The following is a 16,076-nucleotide window of genomic DNA, read 5'->3' as shown; positions in this document are numbered from 1 at the left end:
TTGTTTCCGAAAGCTAAAAGCCAAACAGAAATGTAATTTTTATTCATAATGTTGCATTCATTTTCAACGACAGAAACACAATCAAATCGTTAATCGCAATTATTTGAGTGATAATTAATCGTCACCTCAAATGTGTAATCGTGACGGCCCTATGACTCACCCAGGTGTCCCTTCTCGTTGCCACAGAGCGACAGCAGGGTCTTGATGAGACGGAGGTGTCCCGCCTGCAGGATGTTGTCGGCCTCGCTGGTCTCCATCTCGGAGCTCCAGCTGGGCTCAAAGTTGTCCAGCCAGGAGATCTCGTCCTCCAGCATGGTGGCCGAGCTCACGTTCATCACCTCCATCTCTGAAGCTGTGGGAGGAGAAGAAGAAGGTAGAAAGATGGGTCAAAGATGGTTAACCCTTTAAGACCTGGAACGCATCTGTGTCACTTTTTGATTTGAGCTAAAAAAGCATTATTTTACACTTTTGGCTATTCAAAAATAGCAGATATACAAGCTCATAGCGCGGCACCGAGTGCCGCACTATGAGCTTGTAGATCTGCTATTTTTGAAAAATCAAGAAAATGTGTGCAAATTAATATATTTATATTCTTTTAAAGCGAACATTTTTAACTCAAATCTTTGCTACTGGGGGGTCCTTGGAACAACATATTTTGAGATGGGGGTCGGCAGCCAAATTAATATCATTTTAAGGGTCCTTGACATGAAAAAGTTTGAGAACCACTGATATAGAAACATAAGTTTTTCAGAATAATGTTGGGATTTAGAAGACATTTGTAGAATCGGCCTCAGGTCTTAATGGGTTAATTTATGAAGATATACACAAATCCTACAAATGGTCTCCTAAGTTGGTACCGGCAGATCTCACGGACGTCCTATGTTCACTGGTGCTAGATCTCGCGAGAGTGTGTTGCTGGGACAGAGAAAGGTTGATTTTCACCTGATTTGTCTAACTGAAAAAAGGCATTTCAGAATGAAAATCTTTGGAAGATTGTGTGGCTCGTGACGATCGGGTCTAATATTTAGTTCAGTGACCATGGGGCTAAAGAATGGCTCAGAAGCTGTGTTCACGTTCACTCTTCCATTGGAAATAATAGACTCCAACCTGCTTCCGGTCTCCTAAAAAAAGGTGGTCACCTACTTCACGCAGATACGGAAAGTAAACCGGAGATGGCTTGTCTTTCTTTTTTTTGTCTTAGGTTGGGTTAACAAGAAGAAAAGAGTCAGAAACGTGCGTTACGCTGTGCTGACCTCTAATGGAGGAACGGTGAAAATGTAATTCTTTAAAACAACTGGCCCTAGTTAGTCTTGTTTTAAATTTCTAATCCTGGGAATTCACAGAACTAGTGGTTTTAATAAATTAGAGTACCGAAGTACTCCTGATGTCACTCCCGCTATCCCTGGGTCACGGAAGTATTTGTTCTATTCGATTATTTATTCTCTTAGATCGCGTCACTTAAAATGTAACATATCAGCCCGGCTATATTGTCAGGTATGTGACTCTGTGCCGTTTATGATACATTTGATAAAAAATTAATTGCTCTTTGGATAAACTAGTACTTTTTCACCGTCAGTTGACGCTTCATATCCATGATGCTTCGACTTGATCGAAGATGATTCTATGGGATTTTCAATCGAAAAAATTACTCGGCCTCTAGCAGCAGTGATGTCAGACTTGGGTTCTCTATTGCATTGGATCTATAAGTGGGGTCCGGGGACCCCCAGGGGTCCTTGGGGGGGGTTCCAGGGGGTCCCCAGCAAAATGTGCGAATGTAGCATTACATTAATGTTAACCATTTATACTTTGGCTATTCAAAAATAGCAGATCTACAAGCTCATAGCGCGGCACCGAGTGCCGCGCTATGAGCTTGTAGATCTGCTATTTTTTTTTTAATCTTGAAGATTTGTGCAAATCTTTGAATATATTTCTTTTAAAGCGAACATTTTAACACAAATCTTTGCTTCTGGGAGTCCCTGGCACAACATATTTTCAGATGGGGATCCGCGGCCAAATATATATCAATTTGGGGGTCCCTGGCATGAAAAAGTTTGAGAAGCACTGCTCTATTGTGTCTAATAATAATGATAATGGTAACAACAATAACAGAATATAGAATTAGAAAGCCAGCAGTAGTCTGGGCAATTGATTCAGTGACAAAGGTAACTGGAGGTGGCCAAACTTACTGGTTAGGTCATCTAGGAGCTGGCACCTAAGGTCAAAATACTCTGTGCACTGAGACAGCAATCTGTGGAGAGAACACGACCCGGCGTCAGCATATGGGTTTGGTCAAAGCGGACAGAAATGCGTTGTTGCTTCCGTACGTGTCTGGTTTGTACAGTACCTCTGGTTGACTCCTCTCATGACGGACGTAGGGCTCCAGAGCGGCAGCTGAGCGGTGAGGATGACTGACAGCAGGAAGAGGTTGGGCTTCTGGAGGTCGGGGAAACCTGACGTGTCCGACTGGCTCAGCGTGTACAGCTGGTCGCACGCCACACGCCGGATCTGAACGCAACAACACACACAGTCAGTGTTTAATGACTAAACAAGCCTTTCTCCACCCTGTGGGCCGTGAGCAAGATTTTAACCCATTGAGGTTCCGATTCTACAAAATGTCTTCTAAATCTTAACAGTTTTTTGAAAAAAACGTATGTTGCTATGTCAGTGGTTCTGAAACCTTTTCATGTCAAGGACCCCAAAATGTATATGTATTTGGCCGCAGACCCCCATATCAAAATATTTTGTTCCAGGGACCCCCAAAAGCAAAGATTTGAGTTACAAATGTTTGCTTTAAAAATATATATATATTCAAAGATCTGCACATATTTTCTCGATTAAAAAGAAATAGCAGATATGCAAGCTCATAGCGCGGCACTCGGTGCCGCGCTATGAGCTTGTATATCTGCTATTTTTGAATAGCCAAAGTGTAAAATAATGCTTGGCTATTCAAAAATAGCAGATCTACAAGCTCATAGAGCGGCACTCGGTGCCGAGCTATGAGCTTGTAGATCTGCTATTTTTGAATAGCCAAAGTGTAAAATAATGCTTTTTAGCTCAAATCTAAAAATGACACAGATGCGTACCAGGTCTTAATGGGTTAATAATATAAAATGTATTTAGAAAAAGTAAGTGAGGTAAATAAATAGGAACTTGGAAGTTAGTTCCATTCATCCCAGCCTGAACACAGTCGATTGATTGATTGATCATTCAAATAAACATGCTCTGAAGATGTGCGTGGCCCACCCACCTGACCACCCATCTGGGCCCTGGTCCAAAAAACGGTTGAGAACCACTGGATTAAACCACTAAGAAATCCCCTCGTTGTTCTCACTTATTATACTTTCATATCTCACATTATGTGTACCGGTACATCAACTTAAAGGGTCTACACCATGAAAATCACTTTTTTTTTGTATTTTTTGGGGTCCCCAGTGTCTCTTGTCCCCAAAGATTCAAATTCAGTCATTCCTTCTCATTTCATGGATTTCCAGAATGGGCGTGTCTGAACAGGCGATCTCAGAATGGAAATGTTTATGATGTCACAAACATTAATGATGGCAAACCCAATGTTAAATGAAAAGTGCCCGAATCGCTCCGAAACTTTTTCTACCCCCCCTAAGTGGGGGTCTACGAACAAATACTTCGGGCTCGGATTTTGGCTCCGCCCCCCGGAAGTGGGTGAAACAGTCACCTCAAACACTTGGTGGAATTGTTCAAAAATGTTCAGTGTTTTTTTTTTTTTTGTATTTTTCTTAGATGCTTCATTTTATGCAGATTTTTTTTTTTTATATATTTTTTTAATATATTTTTTTATTAACAGACAGAATTGCTCAGTAGCCCCCCCCCCCCTGCACAAGAGGACGTTTTGGTATTGCAGCTGAAAGTGCTGTATAAGCCAGAGACAATTGACTTGGGATGAGTATATCTGAGTGATGATTTAGGCTCAAACCTTTTGAAAAAGGTTTGAGGAACATACACCATATGATATTAAATATCAAAAAAAAAAAATTAATTCATGGTGTAGCTCCTTTAAACGATTGAAAATAGTGAATATAGCCAATCTACAGGTTTTACAACACCTTGCATCGCGAGGCGTTACAAGCTTGTAGATCTGCTAGTTTCACTACTTTTGTGCCACACTCTCGTATGATGAAGTAGGGCATTAATTTTACGAAAAAACACAAAAAGTTGAAATATGGAGATAGGAGGTTTCAGCCTGACAGCAACCATATGCTGCTGGTTTAACAGTAAAAGCACATCATCATCATCATCACTGACCTCTCCACTAGGCGATCCCAGCAGAATATCGATGATGAAGTCGCGGACAGAGGGCAGGTTGTAGAAAGAAGCTGAGACAGAAGAGCAGAGAGAACACAACGTTACTGTTCTGTTGACCGCTGTCTCCCAGGGGCCAACACTTGGTCTTAGTGTTGATTTTGTCATCTGCAATGTTTTAGTTTTTGTCTAGTTTCAGTCGACAAAATATCATAAGATTATAGTCGACTAAATCTACAGTTGATTTAGTCGACTAAAGTGTATGTTGGCGGTGCCTTGATGGCGTCGTAATGGCTGATTTTACACTTGGTTGCATGCTGAAAATAGCCGATCTACAAGCTCACAACGCGTCGTGCAGCGACGCGTTGTGAGCTTGTAGATCTGCTATTTTCAGCATGCACACCCTAGCGCAACCAAACATAAAATGACTTGTCTTTTAGTTCTACTGTATCTCTTCTCCACTCGTCTCTCTAACATTTTTGTCTAGTTTTTATTTGTTGACGAAATTGTCAATATATTTAGTCTTAGTTTCAGTCATCAAAGCTTAGTTTTTATTTAGTTTGTCGGTAGTCGACGAACATTTTTCGTCATAGTTTTAGTCGACGAAATCAACACTGCTTGGTCTGCATCTTATTTTCCCTCGGCGCCAAATCTCTTCGCTCAAAATAGCTGATATACAAGCCCACAACGCACCACGATGGGACGCATTGTGAGCTTGCAGATCTGCTATTTTCACAAAATGTTTGACCCAGAATGGGGACAACTAGGGTTCATGTGGTATAGGGCTGTCGTACGTCGGTGCTAGGAATAGACGATCTACAAGCTCACAACGCGTCGCATTGCAATGCGTTTTGAGCTTGCAGATCAGCTATTTTCGGCACGAGACACCGTGGTACGAGTAAGTATAAATCAGGCCCAACAGAAACATTATGCGACATACAATTGAGACCACAGTGGTCTTTTTGTGACATTGACTCTTTAATAATCCAACACTAATCTATTTAATAGCTTGATCAGAATAAAAACCCTTCATATGAACATCTAAATGGGCATAGTGTTATCCAATTCAGCTTTGTCCAATGGGAAATTCCTTCCGATCGAAAGAGGTGGTGAACAACCTTTCACTATCTGTCATATCCGCTATATAAACCACTGAATCTGACCGCTTACACAATCTGTATGCTGGCATATTGATGCACATGTTCATTTGCGTCAAGCAGTCATCACTGCAAGACAGTAATATTAATATTAATTATAATATCAATATTGTGTAATATGCCGACTACCGTAGTTTACACTGTTACTGCTTTGTTTACATAAGCACAGGAATGAGGTTAGAGAGGACATGACTGGCCTGAGCTTTTCATTGTTATTTTGGTAACTTGTAACTTGCACGCATGCTGATTTGAATTGACAAAAACGCATGTAAACGTAGCCAGTGTGATGCAAGCAAATCTCAAAGAGGTATTGACAGTGCGGCTAAGGTAAACCGTGTTCTATGCTGAGAGTGAGAGAGAGTGAGAGCGAGAGAGAAAAAGAACGAAAAAAAGGACAGACAGACAGCAGCAGGATAGGGGACTTGCCAAGCTGTTGGAAATGTTATCTTAAAAAGCTGTATGGCTGTGTGTAACAGTGATATCTTGTCAAGCTGTGAACCCAGCCTTGATGCTCGTGTCTGTGTGTTATTTATGTGTTACGTTTTCTCTTGTCTGCGTTGTGTCTGTGCTCCAGTGTGTCTTACAGTACAGTGATGGAAGAAGTACTCAAATGTTTTACATAAGTAAAAGTATCAATACCCCATTGTAGAAATAATCTGTTACAAGTACCGTATTCAAAATGTACTTGAGTAAAAGTACAAAAGTATTGGCATCAAAATGTACTTAAAGTACCAAAAGTAAAAGTACTCATTATGCAGAGGGTCCCATTTCACAAGCTTTAAAATGTATAAAAATCCTCAGAAAATTGCCAAAGTATATATATATAGGTCTGAAGTGGTTTTGTAATAATAATCAAAATCTACAAAGTAACTAGTAACTAAAGTGTTCAAATAATTATAGTGGAGTAAAAGTACAATATTTGCCTTTGAGATGAAGTGGAGTAGAAGTGAGACTATTGAAAATGGAAGCACTCCAGTAAAGTAAAGAAATACCTCAAAATGGTACTCAAGTACAGTCCTTGAGTATACTTTAGTTACTTTACACACCACTGCACTTACAGAGTTGTTGGCAGCGGAGCTGCAGGCACGTGACCAGCAGCGACAGAGCCTCGCGGGCGATGATGGCGTCTTTGATGGAGACGCTCTGCTGCCGGACACATATCCCAGCATGCAACGCTGTGGGCGTGGCCTCGCCGTCGCTGCTGGAGCTGCAGTTGCTTCCTGTTGTGGGTTGACAAAGACGCACAGAACTATGACATCGGCTGTGTTAGCGACGCCCCGTTCATAAGGGTTGTCATGATCATGACATTTTACTTGACGATTGATTGTCAATAATTACGATGAACGATTTAATTGTTTTCAGATAGTTTTTTTTAAGCTTTGTAAACACAGGGCAGATATGACAAATAACTTAGTATACAAAGAAATGACCGATACCAATAATCAAAAATAAATAATATAGTAAGGCCAAAATGGGCCATATCATTTTATACTTATTTATTAAAAGAATGTTAAAGGTAGTGGGAATAGCAGATCTACAAGCTCACAACGTGTCAAATTGTGATATGTGTCATTGTGAGCTTGTAACATATTGTTATAACACATATTACCATTAATAAATGCAACCAGCACAAAACCAGTATACGTGTGGATACTTTTTTTTTTTTTTTTTCTCACCAGTGCTGCTGACTCGGGTGCGGACCCCCTGGGCCTGGGGCTGTAGTGTGCTGTGGCTCTCTCTGATTGGCTGAGGGCTTCCCACCAGATCCAGTCTTCCCGCGGCGGCGGCCCAGGTCAAACGCATGAAACAGGCCACGGTGGAGGTGAAGTCACCCACCTCCATAGTCTAGGAGAGAGAGAGAGCAAGACACACAGACAGAGAAAGTATTGAACCTCATATTGTTGCTGTCGGGAGGAAAGCTCATGTCCAAAACTGTGTCTTTTGTGAGACACTAGTATGACGAAGTAGGGCATTTTTGCGAAAAGCAACAATATTCTACTTTGTACAAGTTAACTCTGAAGGACAAGCACAGACAATGGTTCACTGTTGAAGCAGATGGATAGTAATGGTGTGTGACTGTGTGTGTATGCGTGTGTGTGTGTGTGTGTGTGTGTGTGTGTGTGTGTGTGTGTGTGTGTGTGTGTGTGTGTGTTTTGAAGTATTCCAGCTTTTTGATTTGATGCCATGACAGAGAGACCCTCAAACCCTTGACATCTAAACCAGATCAGTGCTGCAACGTGTTGCCCACATACAATCCGGTTCAAAAACATTCCCTGTGTGTTAGGTCTGGTAAATTAATATTCAAATTTCAAATATTCCTCTTTCTTTTTTTTTTTTACAGGAACAATACAAAAAACAATCTATTATTGGATCAAAGCACTTGATAACATTGTTTTTTGTTTTGTATATATATTTTTTATTTTTTAATAATAATAATATTTGAATATATTCGAATATCTGCCAATTTTTAGGACCAATATTCGAATATCATTTCTGAGGAAAGTTACCAGCCCTACAGTGTGTTGAAGTTACATGTGCTTCTAGTCCAGTAGTACCTGGATAGCAACGCGAGCAGCGGGGATGATCTCCTCCACTCTGATGGAGGAGCGCTCCGACAGGGACATCTGTCTGTAGGACGACTTCTCCGGCGTCCCGCAGAGGGACAGCTGCCGGCCGGCGCGCCCGGCGTTCCGGAACGGACGGGAGGACAGCGCCTCCCCGTCCCGGATGACGTCATCGTCCAACATGGCCGGCATGCTCTGGCCGACCAGGAGGAACCTGTGACACACCAGAGGACAAATTGCACGTGTTAGTGTTGATTTTGTCGACTAAAACTACAGTATGACAAAAAAAATTGGTCGACTACCTTCTTTCACTGACAAAAACTACATAAAAACGAAATAATAACTAAGCTATGATGACTAAAACTAAGACGAAATATATTGACAATTTCGTCAACAAATACAAACTAGACTAAAATGTTTAGTGAGGGACGAGTGGAGAAGAGATCCAGTAGAACTAAAAGACAAGTCATTTTATGTTTGGTTGCGCTCGGGTGTTGTGCTCTGAACATAACAGATCTACAAGCTCACAACGCGTCGCGTTGTGAGCTTGTTAGGGGTGTAACGATACGTTTTAACAACGATTCGATACGTATCACGATACTTGGTTGTCGATACGATACATGAACGATACAGGTTAATTTAGAACGATACGATACGTTTCGATTCAGCGATTTAGTCGATACGATACATGAACGATACAGGACAGGTTAATTTAGAACGATACGATTCGATTCAATGATTTAAAATCGATATAGTAACTATTTATTTACCCAAAAATTCTGTGTGAAAAATAAATACCTGGATACTGGATATAAACCCCTCTTTCTCTTTTCTTCTTCTTAAAAGTACTTAGTATTGATATAATTGATTATTTGCATTGCAGAACGATTCGATACGATTATTTGCATTGCAAAACGATTCGATACGATTCAAAGTCAAACGATACGATATTTAGCTGTTTGCATATCGATATAGTAGATCGTTGAAAATTCAAAACGATGCATCGATGCAGTTACTGTATCGTTACGGGCCTAGAGCTTGTAGATCGGCTACTTTCAGCATGCAAATAAGTGTTAAATCAGCCATTACGACGCCATCAAGGCACCGCCAACATACATTTTAGTCGACTAAATCAACTGCAGATTTAGTCCACTATAATCTTATGATATTTAAACGACTAAAACTAGACAAAATCTAAAACATCTCACAAAAATATGACTAAAACTAATTGGAATTTTATTCAAAAGACTATGACTAAAACTAAATCAAAATGTGCTGTCAAAATCAGCACTGGTTGCACAGTGTGGTTAGGTATGTTGTTGATACAATGTTATGATATACAAACTGTGGGACATTAGAGCAGCCAACGGTTTAAGAAAACTTTTGTCCCAACAGCAATTCATCTCGACCAGTGTTGATTTTGACAGCAAATTTTGATTTAGTTTTAGTCATAGTCTTTTGAATAAAATTCCATTTAGTTTTAGTCATATTTTAGTCATCTGAAATGTTTTAGTTTTTGTCTAGTTTTAGTCGACTAAATATCATAAGATTATAGTCGACTAAATCTACAGTTGATTTAGTCGACTAAAATGTATGTTGGCGGTGCCTTGATGGCGTCGTAATGGCTGATTTTACACTTGGTTGCATGCTGAAAATAGCAGATCTACAAGCTCGCGACGTGTTGTGAGCTTGTTTATGATAGATGAAGCAACAATTAAAGGAATAAATGTTTTGGAACAGAAAATACACGTGTCCAAAAATCACCCAATTAATGGATTAGAAAACTTCTGAAATACTTGGCCAAGTACCTGGCCAGTTGAAGACAGATGGAGTAGACTCCTTGTCTGGTCTCATAGTCCACTTCTGAGGGGATGGAATCTCTCTGCATGACATTCACCACCAGACTGCCGAGAAAAGAGATAAAGATTAAGGACAGCATAAAGACAGACAGCAGAGCTATAGCTCTGCTCTCATGCATGTCATTCCTTCCCCCGTGTCATTTACCTGAGGCCGCCTGCTTTTAGGAAGTTCTCACAGAAGGACTTGACACTGGTTTTGGCCATCTCATCGTCGGTCGTGGGCATCAGCTTGGAGCTCAATACCTGACACACACACACACACGCGCACACGCACACACACACACACACACACACACACACACACACACACGGTGGAGAGTGATGAAAAACAGACGACAAAGAGGATGGAAGGAAGTGGGGGAAAAACAGGATGGGAGCGGAAGAATTAACTCAAATAGTACATGAATAATTGAGTGTGAATACCGGAGAAGTGTGTGTGTGTGTGAGTGAGAGAGTGTGTGTGTGTGTGTGAGTGAGTGAGAGAGTGTGTGTGTGTGTGTGAGTGTGAGTGAGAGAGAGAGCGTGTGTGTGTGAGTGAGAGAGCGTGTGTGTGTGTGAGTGAGTGAGTGAGAGAAAGAGCGTGTGTGAGTGTGAGTGAGAGAGTGTGTGTGTGTGTGTCTGTGAGTGAGTGAGTGAGAGAGAGTGAATGTGTGTGTGAGTGAGAGAGATAGCGTGAATGCGTGTGTGTGTGTGAGAAAGAGCGTGTGTGTGTGTGTGTGTGTGTGTGTGTGTGTGTGCGTGTGCGTGTGCGTGTGCGTGTGCGTGTGCGTGTGCGTGCGCGCATGACTGTGTGAGTGTACCTCCAGGTTGTAAAGCACTCTGAAGGTAGACATGCCCGGGGCTGAGGACCTGAACAGAGACTCCAGGATGGACGCAGCGCTGGGCTGGTGCTGCTGCTTGGAGGACATGGATGGAGAGCGAGAGCCCGACCCCTGACCCAGGGTGAACAACGTCTTCTACAGGACGGCAACAAGAGAGACGGACGCACGTGAGAAGAGGACAGAGACACAACGTATGATCTGGTACCACTCAAAATTAGGGAAAATTCTCATTATAGCCTACTACTCCAAAATGTGGAATGGCCACATTAAAGAATGTGAATCCCTGGTTTCTTTCAAAATCTATCAGGAGACCTCAAGGAATGTAATATCCCATCGAAAGGATGTGTCATTCACTGCCGCTGTTCCTTTTTTCCTTTCCTATTTGTACATATAGTGTTTGTATTTGTTGAGGACATGTATTATTGTGTATGCTGTTTATTAATTGAATACATAGGATCACAATGGAAACAAGTCTCCAGGACTGTTTTATGTTATCCTTTTAAATTTAATGTCTTACTGTATGTACCACGTGCTGTTTACATTTGTGACTAATTAAGTATTCAATCAATCAGTCAAATCACAGAGCAAATACAGACAGAATGTACCTGGTGGCTCCACACGCTGGACTCTTTGGGGACAAAGTTGTCCAGAGCGTCCTGCACCTCTGGATCTGTAGGAATCAACAGCAGCAGCTTCCGCACACGCAGAGTAATCCTGGAGGGAATGAACGAACACATTTGTATATATTTGTATGCAAGTATATTATTTCCCCACCGCCTCAGAGTCTAGGGGGTTTGAATCCACCGTGGTGCATCCAGCTTTGTCAAGTGTGTATACGAACATATATTTGGCCGGTGTTTCGGGGGAGGGAAGCTGTCAGCAGGGAGTGCTCCCAGTGGGGGTTCCTAACTGGCAGGTGAGTCAGTCGGATTTAACCCATTAAGACCTGGAACGCATCGGTGTCACCTTTTGATTTGAGCTAAAAAGCATAATTTTACACTTTTATTTGTGCAAATCTTTGAATATATATATTTTTAAAGCGAAACATTTTAACTGAAATCTTTGCTTCTGGGGGTCCCTGGAACAACATATTTTGAGATGGGGGTCAGCGGCAAAATACATATAATTTTGGGGGTCCTTGACATGAAAAAGTTTGAGCACCACTGATATAGCAACATACTTTTTTTCTGAATACTGTTGGGATTTAGAAGACATTTGTAGAATCGGCTTCAGGTCTTAATGGGTTAACAGCAGTGACAACACACATAAATGTGTGTGGGGAGGAAATAATTGGCAAAACGACTAAATTGGGGAGAAAGAATTGGTAAATCCCCACCAAAACAAATAAAATATGAACTAAAATGTTATTATTTTCACTTCAGTCGTTGACTCACATGTACATATTGTATGTGGGGGTGTGCTTTTGGATTAAATTTGTGTACAATTACTAATCAACTCATTAAAATAATGACACGATAAAAATTATAAACAACATAGCAGGAAATATTCTAGTTTTTTTTTTACAAACGATCTGTTACATTCCGTCTCACCTTGATTCATCGAGGTTGGCCAGCTGGTAAAGCATCTCAAATACATTGCACACCAAGGCCATCACCACACCGGGCAGGGACTTCTCCTGTTCGCAAAAACACAAGGTCAGCAGCGGGGCCAAGCACAGGACCAAGTGCTTACCGATCAGTGGTTTTCAAACTTTTTTTGTGCCCACGGTACGCCAATGGCCAAGTGATTTTTTTTTTAATTTCAAGGCACACCTGTATTCATAGTGAAAATAGCTACTAATAGTAATCTACAAGATCACACTGCACAAAGTACTGATGAAGTACATGTTAAAAAGTATATACATAATTAAGTAACTTTGTGTATAGTTGTACATATTGCAATAATAATGTGCAGTTGTTAACAACATCCAAGGCACACCTGGACTTGTCTCATGGCAAAGCATTTGAAAACCATTGATTTAATGCATGCTTAATGCCTATATTGTCATTTGTAATCGTTCCACACTCTTTCACTCTTTTTGGCTGAACCGCAACAGCGTTGCCACCACTTGCCAGCAAAACCCGTCTTTGACTGAGTGAATAACTGGCCACTGAGGGATGAAGTTACACCATTGGTTCGATGAGGTTACACCAATTTAGGGATCTCTTAAACCGTTGGGTTTTCGTAGTGGGGTTTTCAGGGGGGTCCCCAACAAAATCAGTTTAACCACTTTAACCCATTTGGACATGGTGTCATTTTTAGATTTCTTTGGCTATTCAAAAATAGCAGATATACAAGCTATGAGCTTGTAGATCTGCTATTTTTTGAAAAATCTTGAAAATGTGTGCAAATATTTGAATATATATATAAAAACATTAATAATAATAATAATATTTTTTTCTCCAAAAAGCTAGTCTCAGGTCTAAATGGGTTAAACCATATCTTATGCTTTGGTAATTCAATAGTTTTTACATTTTATAAATAATCTTGAACATTTTAGACCCATTTCGACCTGAGGCCGATTCTATAAAACCCATCAAATGTATATTAAAAAATGTCAAAAACAAATTATGTTGCTATATATAGCAACAGCTAATTAGACACACACAAGGTGTTCCCGGCTTGAAAGGTATAACAACGTATACAGTAGGTGTTCCGGGTCTAAATGGGTTCAATTACTTTGTCCCTGGTACAAAATATTTTCAGATGGGGGGGGGGGGGGGTCTGCGGCCAAATGCATATCAATTTGGGGGGGTCCGGGGGGGTCCTTGACATGAAAAAGTTTGAGAACCACTGTACCAAATGTCTAAATAGTAGACAGTACGTTTGGGTTAACCTGTTCCAGTGCGTAGGCGGAGTTGAAGACGGCGGAGCTGGAGCTGCTGGACGCGGAGGCCGAGGACTCGGAGCTGCCGGAGGGGGTCCCCGTACCCGAGCTCTTCACCGTCAGGCTCTGCTCGTCACTGAAGCCCAGCTGAGAGAGCAGCTTCTGGTCTCGATTCATTGTCAGCTATCCATGATGATGTTGGACAAAATAAACATGGATTAAAAATAAATAAAATCTCACGACTGGAAAAAAACATGTATGCAAGTTCTATTCAGTGTTGATTTTGTCGACTAAAACTATGACGAAAAATGTTTGTCGATTATCTTTTTTCAACGAAAACTAAATGAAAACGAAATGAAAACGAAATAAAAACTAAGATGACTAAAACTAAGATGAAACTATGACTAAATATATTGACAATTTCATCAACAAATAAAAACTAGACTAAAATGTTAGTGAGGGTCAAGTGGAGAAGAGATCCAGTAGAACTAAAAGACGAGTCATTTTATGTTTGGTTGTGCTCTGAAAATAGCAGATCTACAAGCTCACAACGCGTCGCAGCGTGAGCTTGTAGATCGGCTATTTTCACCTCCAAAATAAATTTTAGTCGACTAAATCAACTGCAGATTTAGTAGACTATAATCTTATGATATTTAGTCGACTAAAACCAGACAAAAACTAAAACATTTCAGATGACTAAAATATGACTAAAACTAAATGGAATTTTATTCAAAAGACTAGGACTAAAACTAAATCAAAATTTGCTGTCAAAATCAACTATAGATTCAAGCTAAATGAAATCTCACGACTGGGAAAAAAACGTGTATGGATTCTATGGATGGCCAAGTCCTATTATGCGATTTGTGAGACGTGTGAAAGGAGATGATCTGAGACCATTGAAGTTTTATGGAAGATGCTTCTGAACATGTGTTCTATTGCTAGTTTGAACAATTCAAACACTCTTCAAACACTCTTTATTCTATTGCTAGTTTGACCACTTCAAATACTCTAATCTTGAAATAACAAATAACCAGAAATAGTCAATCTACAAGCTCACTGAGCTTGTAGATTGTCTAATTTGGTCGAGTGACATCAGTCGTGGAGACTGAGTACTTGTACACCTCACACTGTGTGTGAGGTGAATGACGTGACAAGAAAACAGAGCTGCCATCCTGCCTATAGCTATATATAAAAATGAAAACATTATATACATAAGTAAAACACCTACCACACTGTCATTGGCGAAGATCTGAACATTGTCCACTGGACAGCTGAGGTGCTCAGAAATCTTCCACCGGATACTTCCTATTGTCTCATTACTGTGGGCCTGGAGAGAAACACACACATTTTATTAACAATTTATTAATGCACACATTAAGGAGAGCATGCAAGGACACAAACATTAAAAAGGTACAGTTAAGGTTACATTCACAAAATCATGGCATATGTCTAGGGCTGTCACGATTACAATATTTAAGATGACGATTAATCGTCACCCTCCTATAATTCGACAAAGCTCTGTCTGTGTGAGCCCAAAATCTCTTCTGCCCGGTTCTCCTCAGTGGCTGGAGCAATTGATCTGAATTTGCGCACAGCCATAGACCATTACCATGTGCACGGAACAGCGGAGCCCGTTTTTCGCTTTCCCCAAATGTCGGCTGTTTATTAGCGTTTTTGTGTTCGCTGGCTCCCGGGTTGCCAAATCATGTGCGCATATCCCCCCACGGGTATGGTCTAGTATAATTGTGATTAACGATTTAATTGTGTTTGACGTTGGAACATATGAATGAAAATGTCATTTCTTTTTGGCTTTTAGGCTTCGTAAACAAAAGTTGCACAAGGCAGATATATGACAAATAACATACATTTGATACATTTTATACATAGTGGAAATAGCCGAGTGGAAATAGCAGATCTACAAGCTCAAAACGTGTCGCATCGCGACACGTTTTGAGCTTGTAGATCTGCTATTTCCAATCGACTTCCACTATTTTTGAAAATGTGAACATTTCGTGACTGAGTCAACGGTAGAAGTTCCTAGCCTACCTCCAGGGTGAAGGTGTCTTTGGTTGACTCGTAGGTGACGTGCAGAGCGACGGGGTGGCCGTTGTACGAGGCCCCGTGAGGTAGAATGGTGCGAGGAACAGAGTACAGATCCTACAAAAAAAAAAAAAAAAAAAACACATTTCAGCTTTTAACTCACTCATCACTAAATCACACACTAACAAGGCAACCTAGAGAGGTGTGTGTTGAGCTCATTCAGCGCCCTCTGGTGGACACAATGAGCAAACAGGGTGACATACATAATTGTATGTAAATTTACATCTGTACTACTATATAACAAATATAACAAACAGCCTCATTATCCTCGCCAGGAGGCCGGAACGGCAGAAGGCAGAGGATTATGTACTCACTAATGTGAGTCTGTCTGTCTATCTGTCCGTCTGTTAACCCATTAAGACCTGAGGTTTTTTGAAAGTTTTGAAATTTTGAAACATTTTGAAAAAAAAATCTAAAACATTTTCTTTCAAGATTTTTTTTTCAAGATTTTTTTCAAAAATAGCAGATCTACA

At 40.6% G+C, this 16,076-nt stretch overlaps 1 protein-coding gene across 10 annotated transcripts in view; it reads right to left on the bottom strand.

Moving 5' to 3' along the window:
* Nucleotides 1-16,076, bottom strand: part of usp24 (ubiquitin specific peptidase 24) — a 96,800-nt gene that overhangs the window by 35,269 nt on the left and 45,455 nt on the right. For 6 of the 10 annotated variants that reach the window (XM_080431445.1, XM_080431449.1, XM_080431447.1 and 3 more), the window contains 15 exons: nucleotides 15,550-15,660; nucleotides 14,732-14,830; nucleotides 13,501-13,686; nucleotides 12,227-12,312; nucleotides 11,282-11,390; nucleotides 10,656-10,811; nucleotides 10,001-10,098; nucleotides 9,805-9,900; nucleotides 7,988-8,210; nucleotides 7,109-7,277; nucleotides 6,491-6,652; nucleotides 4,279-4,349; nucleotides 2,345-2,505; nucleotides 2,187-2,248; nucleotides 161-352 (listed from right to left, as the gene is read on the bottom strand). In XM_080431445.1, the coding sequence (XP_080287571.1) occupies nucleotides 161-352; nucleotides 2,187-2,248; nucleotides 2,345-2,505; nucleotides 4,279-4,349; nucleotides 6,491-6,652; nucleotides 7,109-7,277; nucleotides 7,988-8,210; nucleotides 9,805-9,900; nucleotides 10,001-10,098; nucleotides 10,656-10,811; nucleotides 11,282-11,390; nucleotides 12,227-12,312; nucleotides 13,501-13,686; nucleotides 14,732-14,830; nucleotides 15,550-15,660 (1,981 nt within the window). The remainder of the gene's footprint in view (nucleotides 1-160; nucleotides 353-2,186; nucleotides 2,249-2,344; nucleotides 2,506-4,278; nucleotides 4,350-6,490; nucleotides 6,653-7,108; nucleotides 7,278-7,987; nucleotides 8,211-9,804; nucleotides 9,901-10,000; nucleotides 10,099-10,655; nucleotides 10,812-11,281; nucleotides 11,391-12,226; nucleotides 12,313-13,500; nucleotides 13,687-14,731; nucleotides 14,831-15,549; nucleotides 15,661-16,076) is intronic. The other 4 variants (XM_080431448.1, XM_080431450.1, XM_080431452.1 and 1 more) reach the window with 1 other exon arrangement.

The sequence above is a fragment of the Gymnoscopelus braueri genome, assembly GCF_963280865.1.
Source record: "Gymnoscopelus braueri genome assembly, chromosome: 6".
Classification (NCBI taxonomy): domain Eukaryota; kingdom Metazoa; phylum Chordata; class Actinopteri; order Myctophiformes; family Myctophidae; genus Gymnoscopelus; species Gymnoscopelus braueri.
The sequence above is the reverse complement of the archived record's forward strand: the minus strand, read 5'-3'. Positions and strand labels throughout refer to the sequence as shown.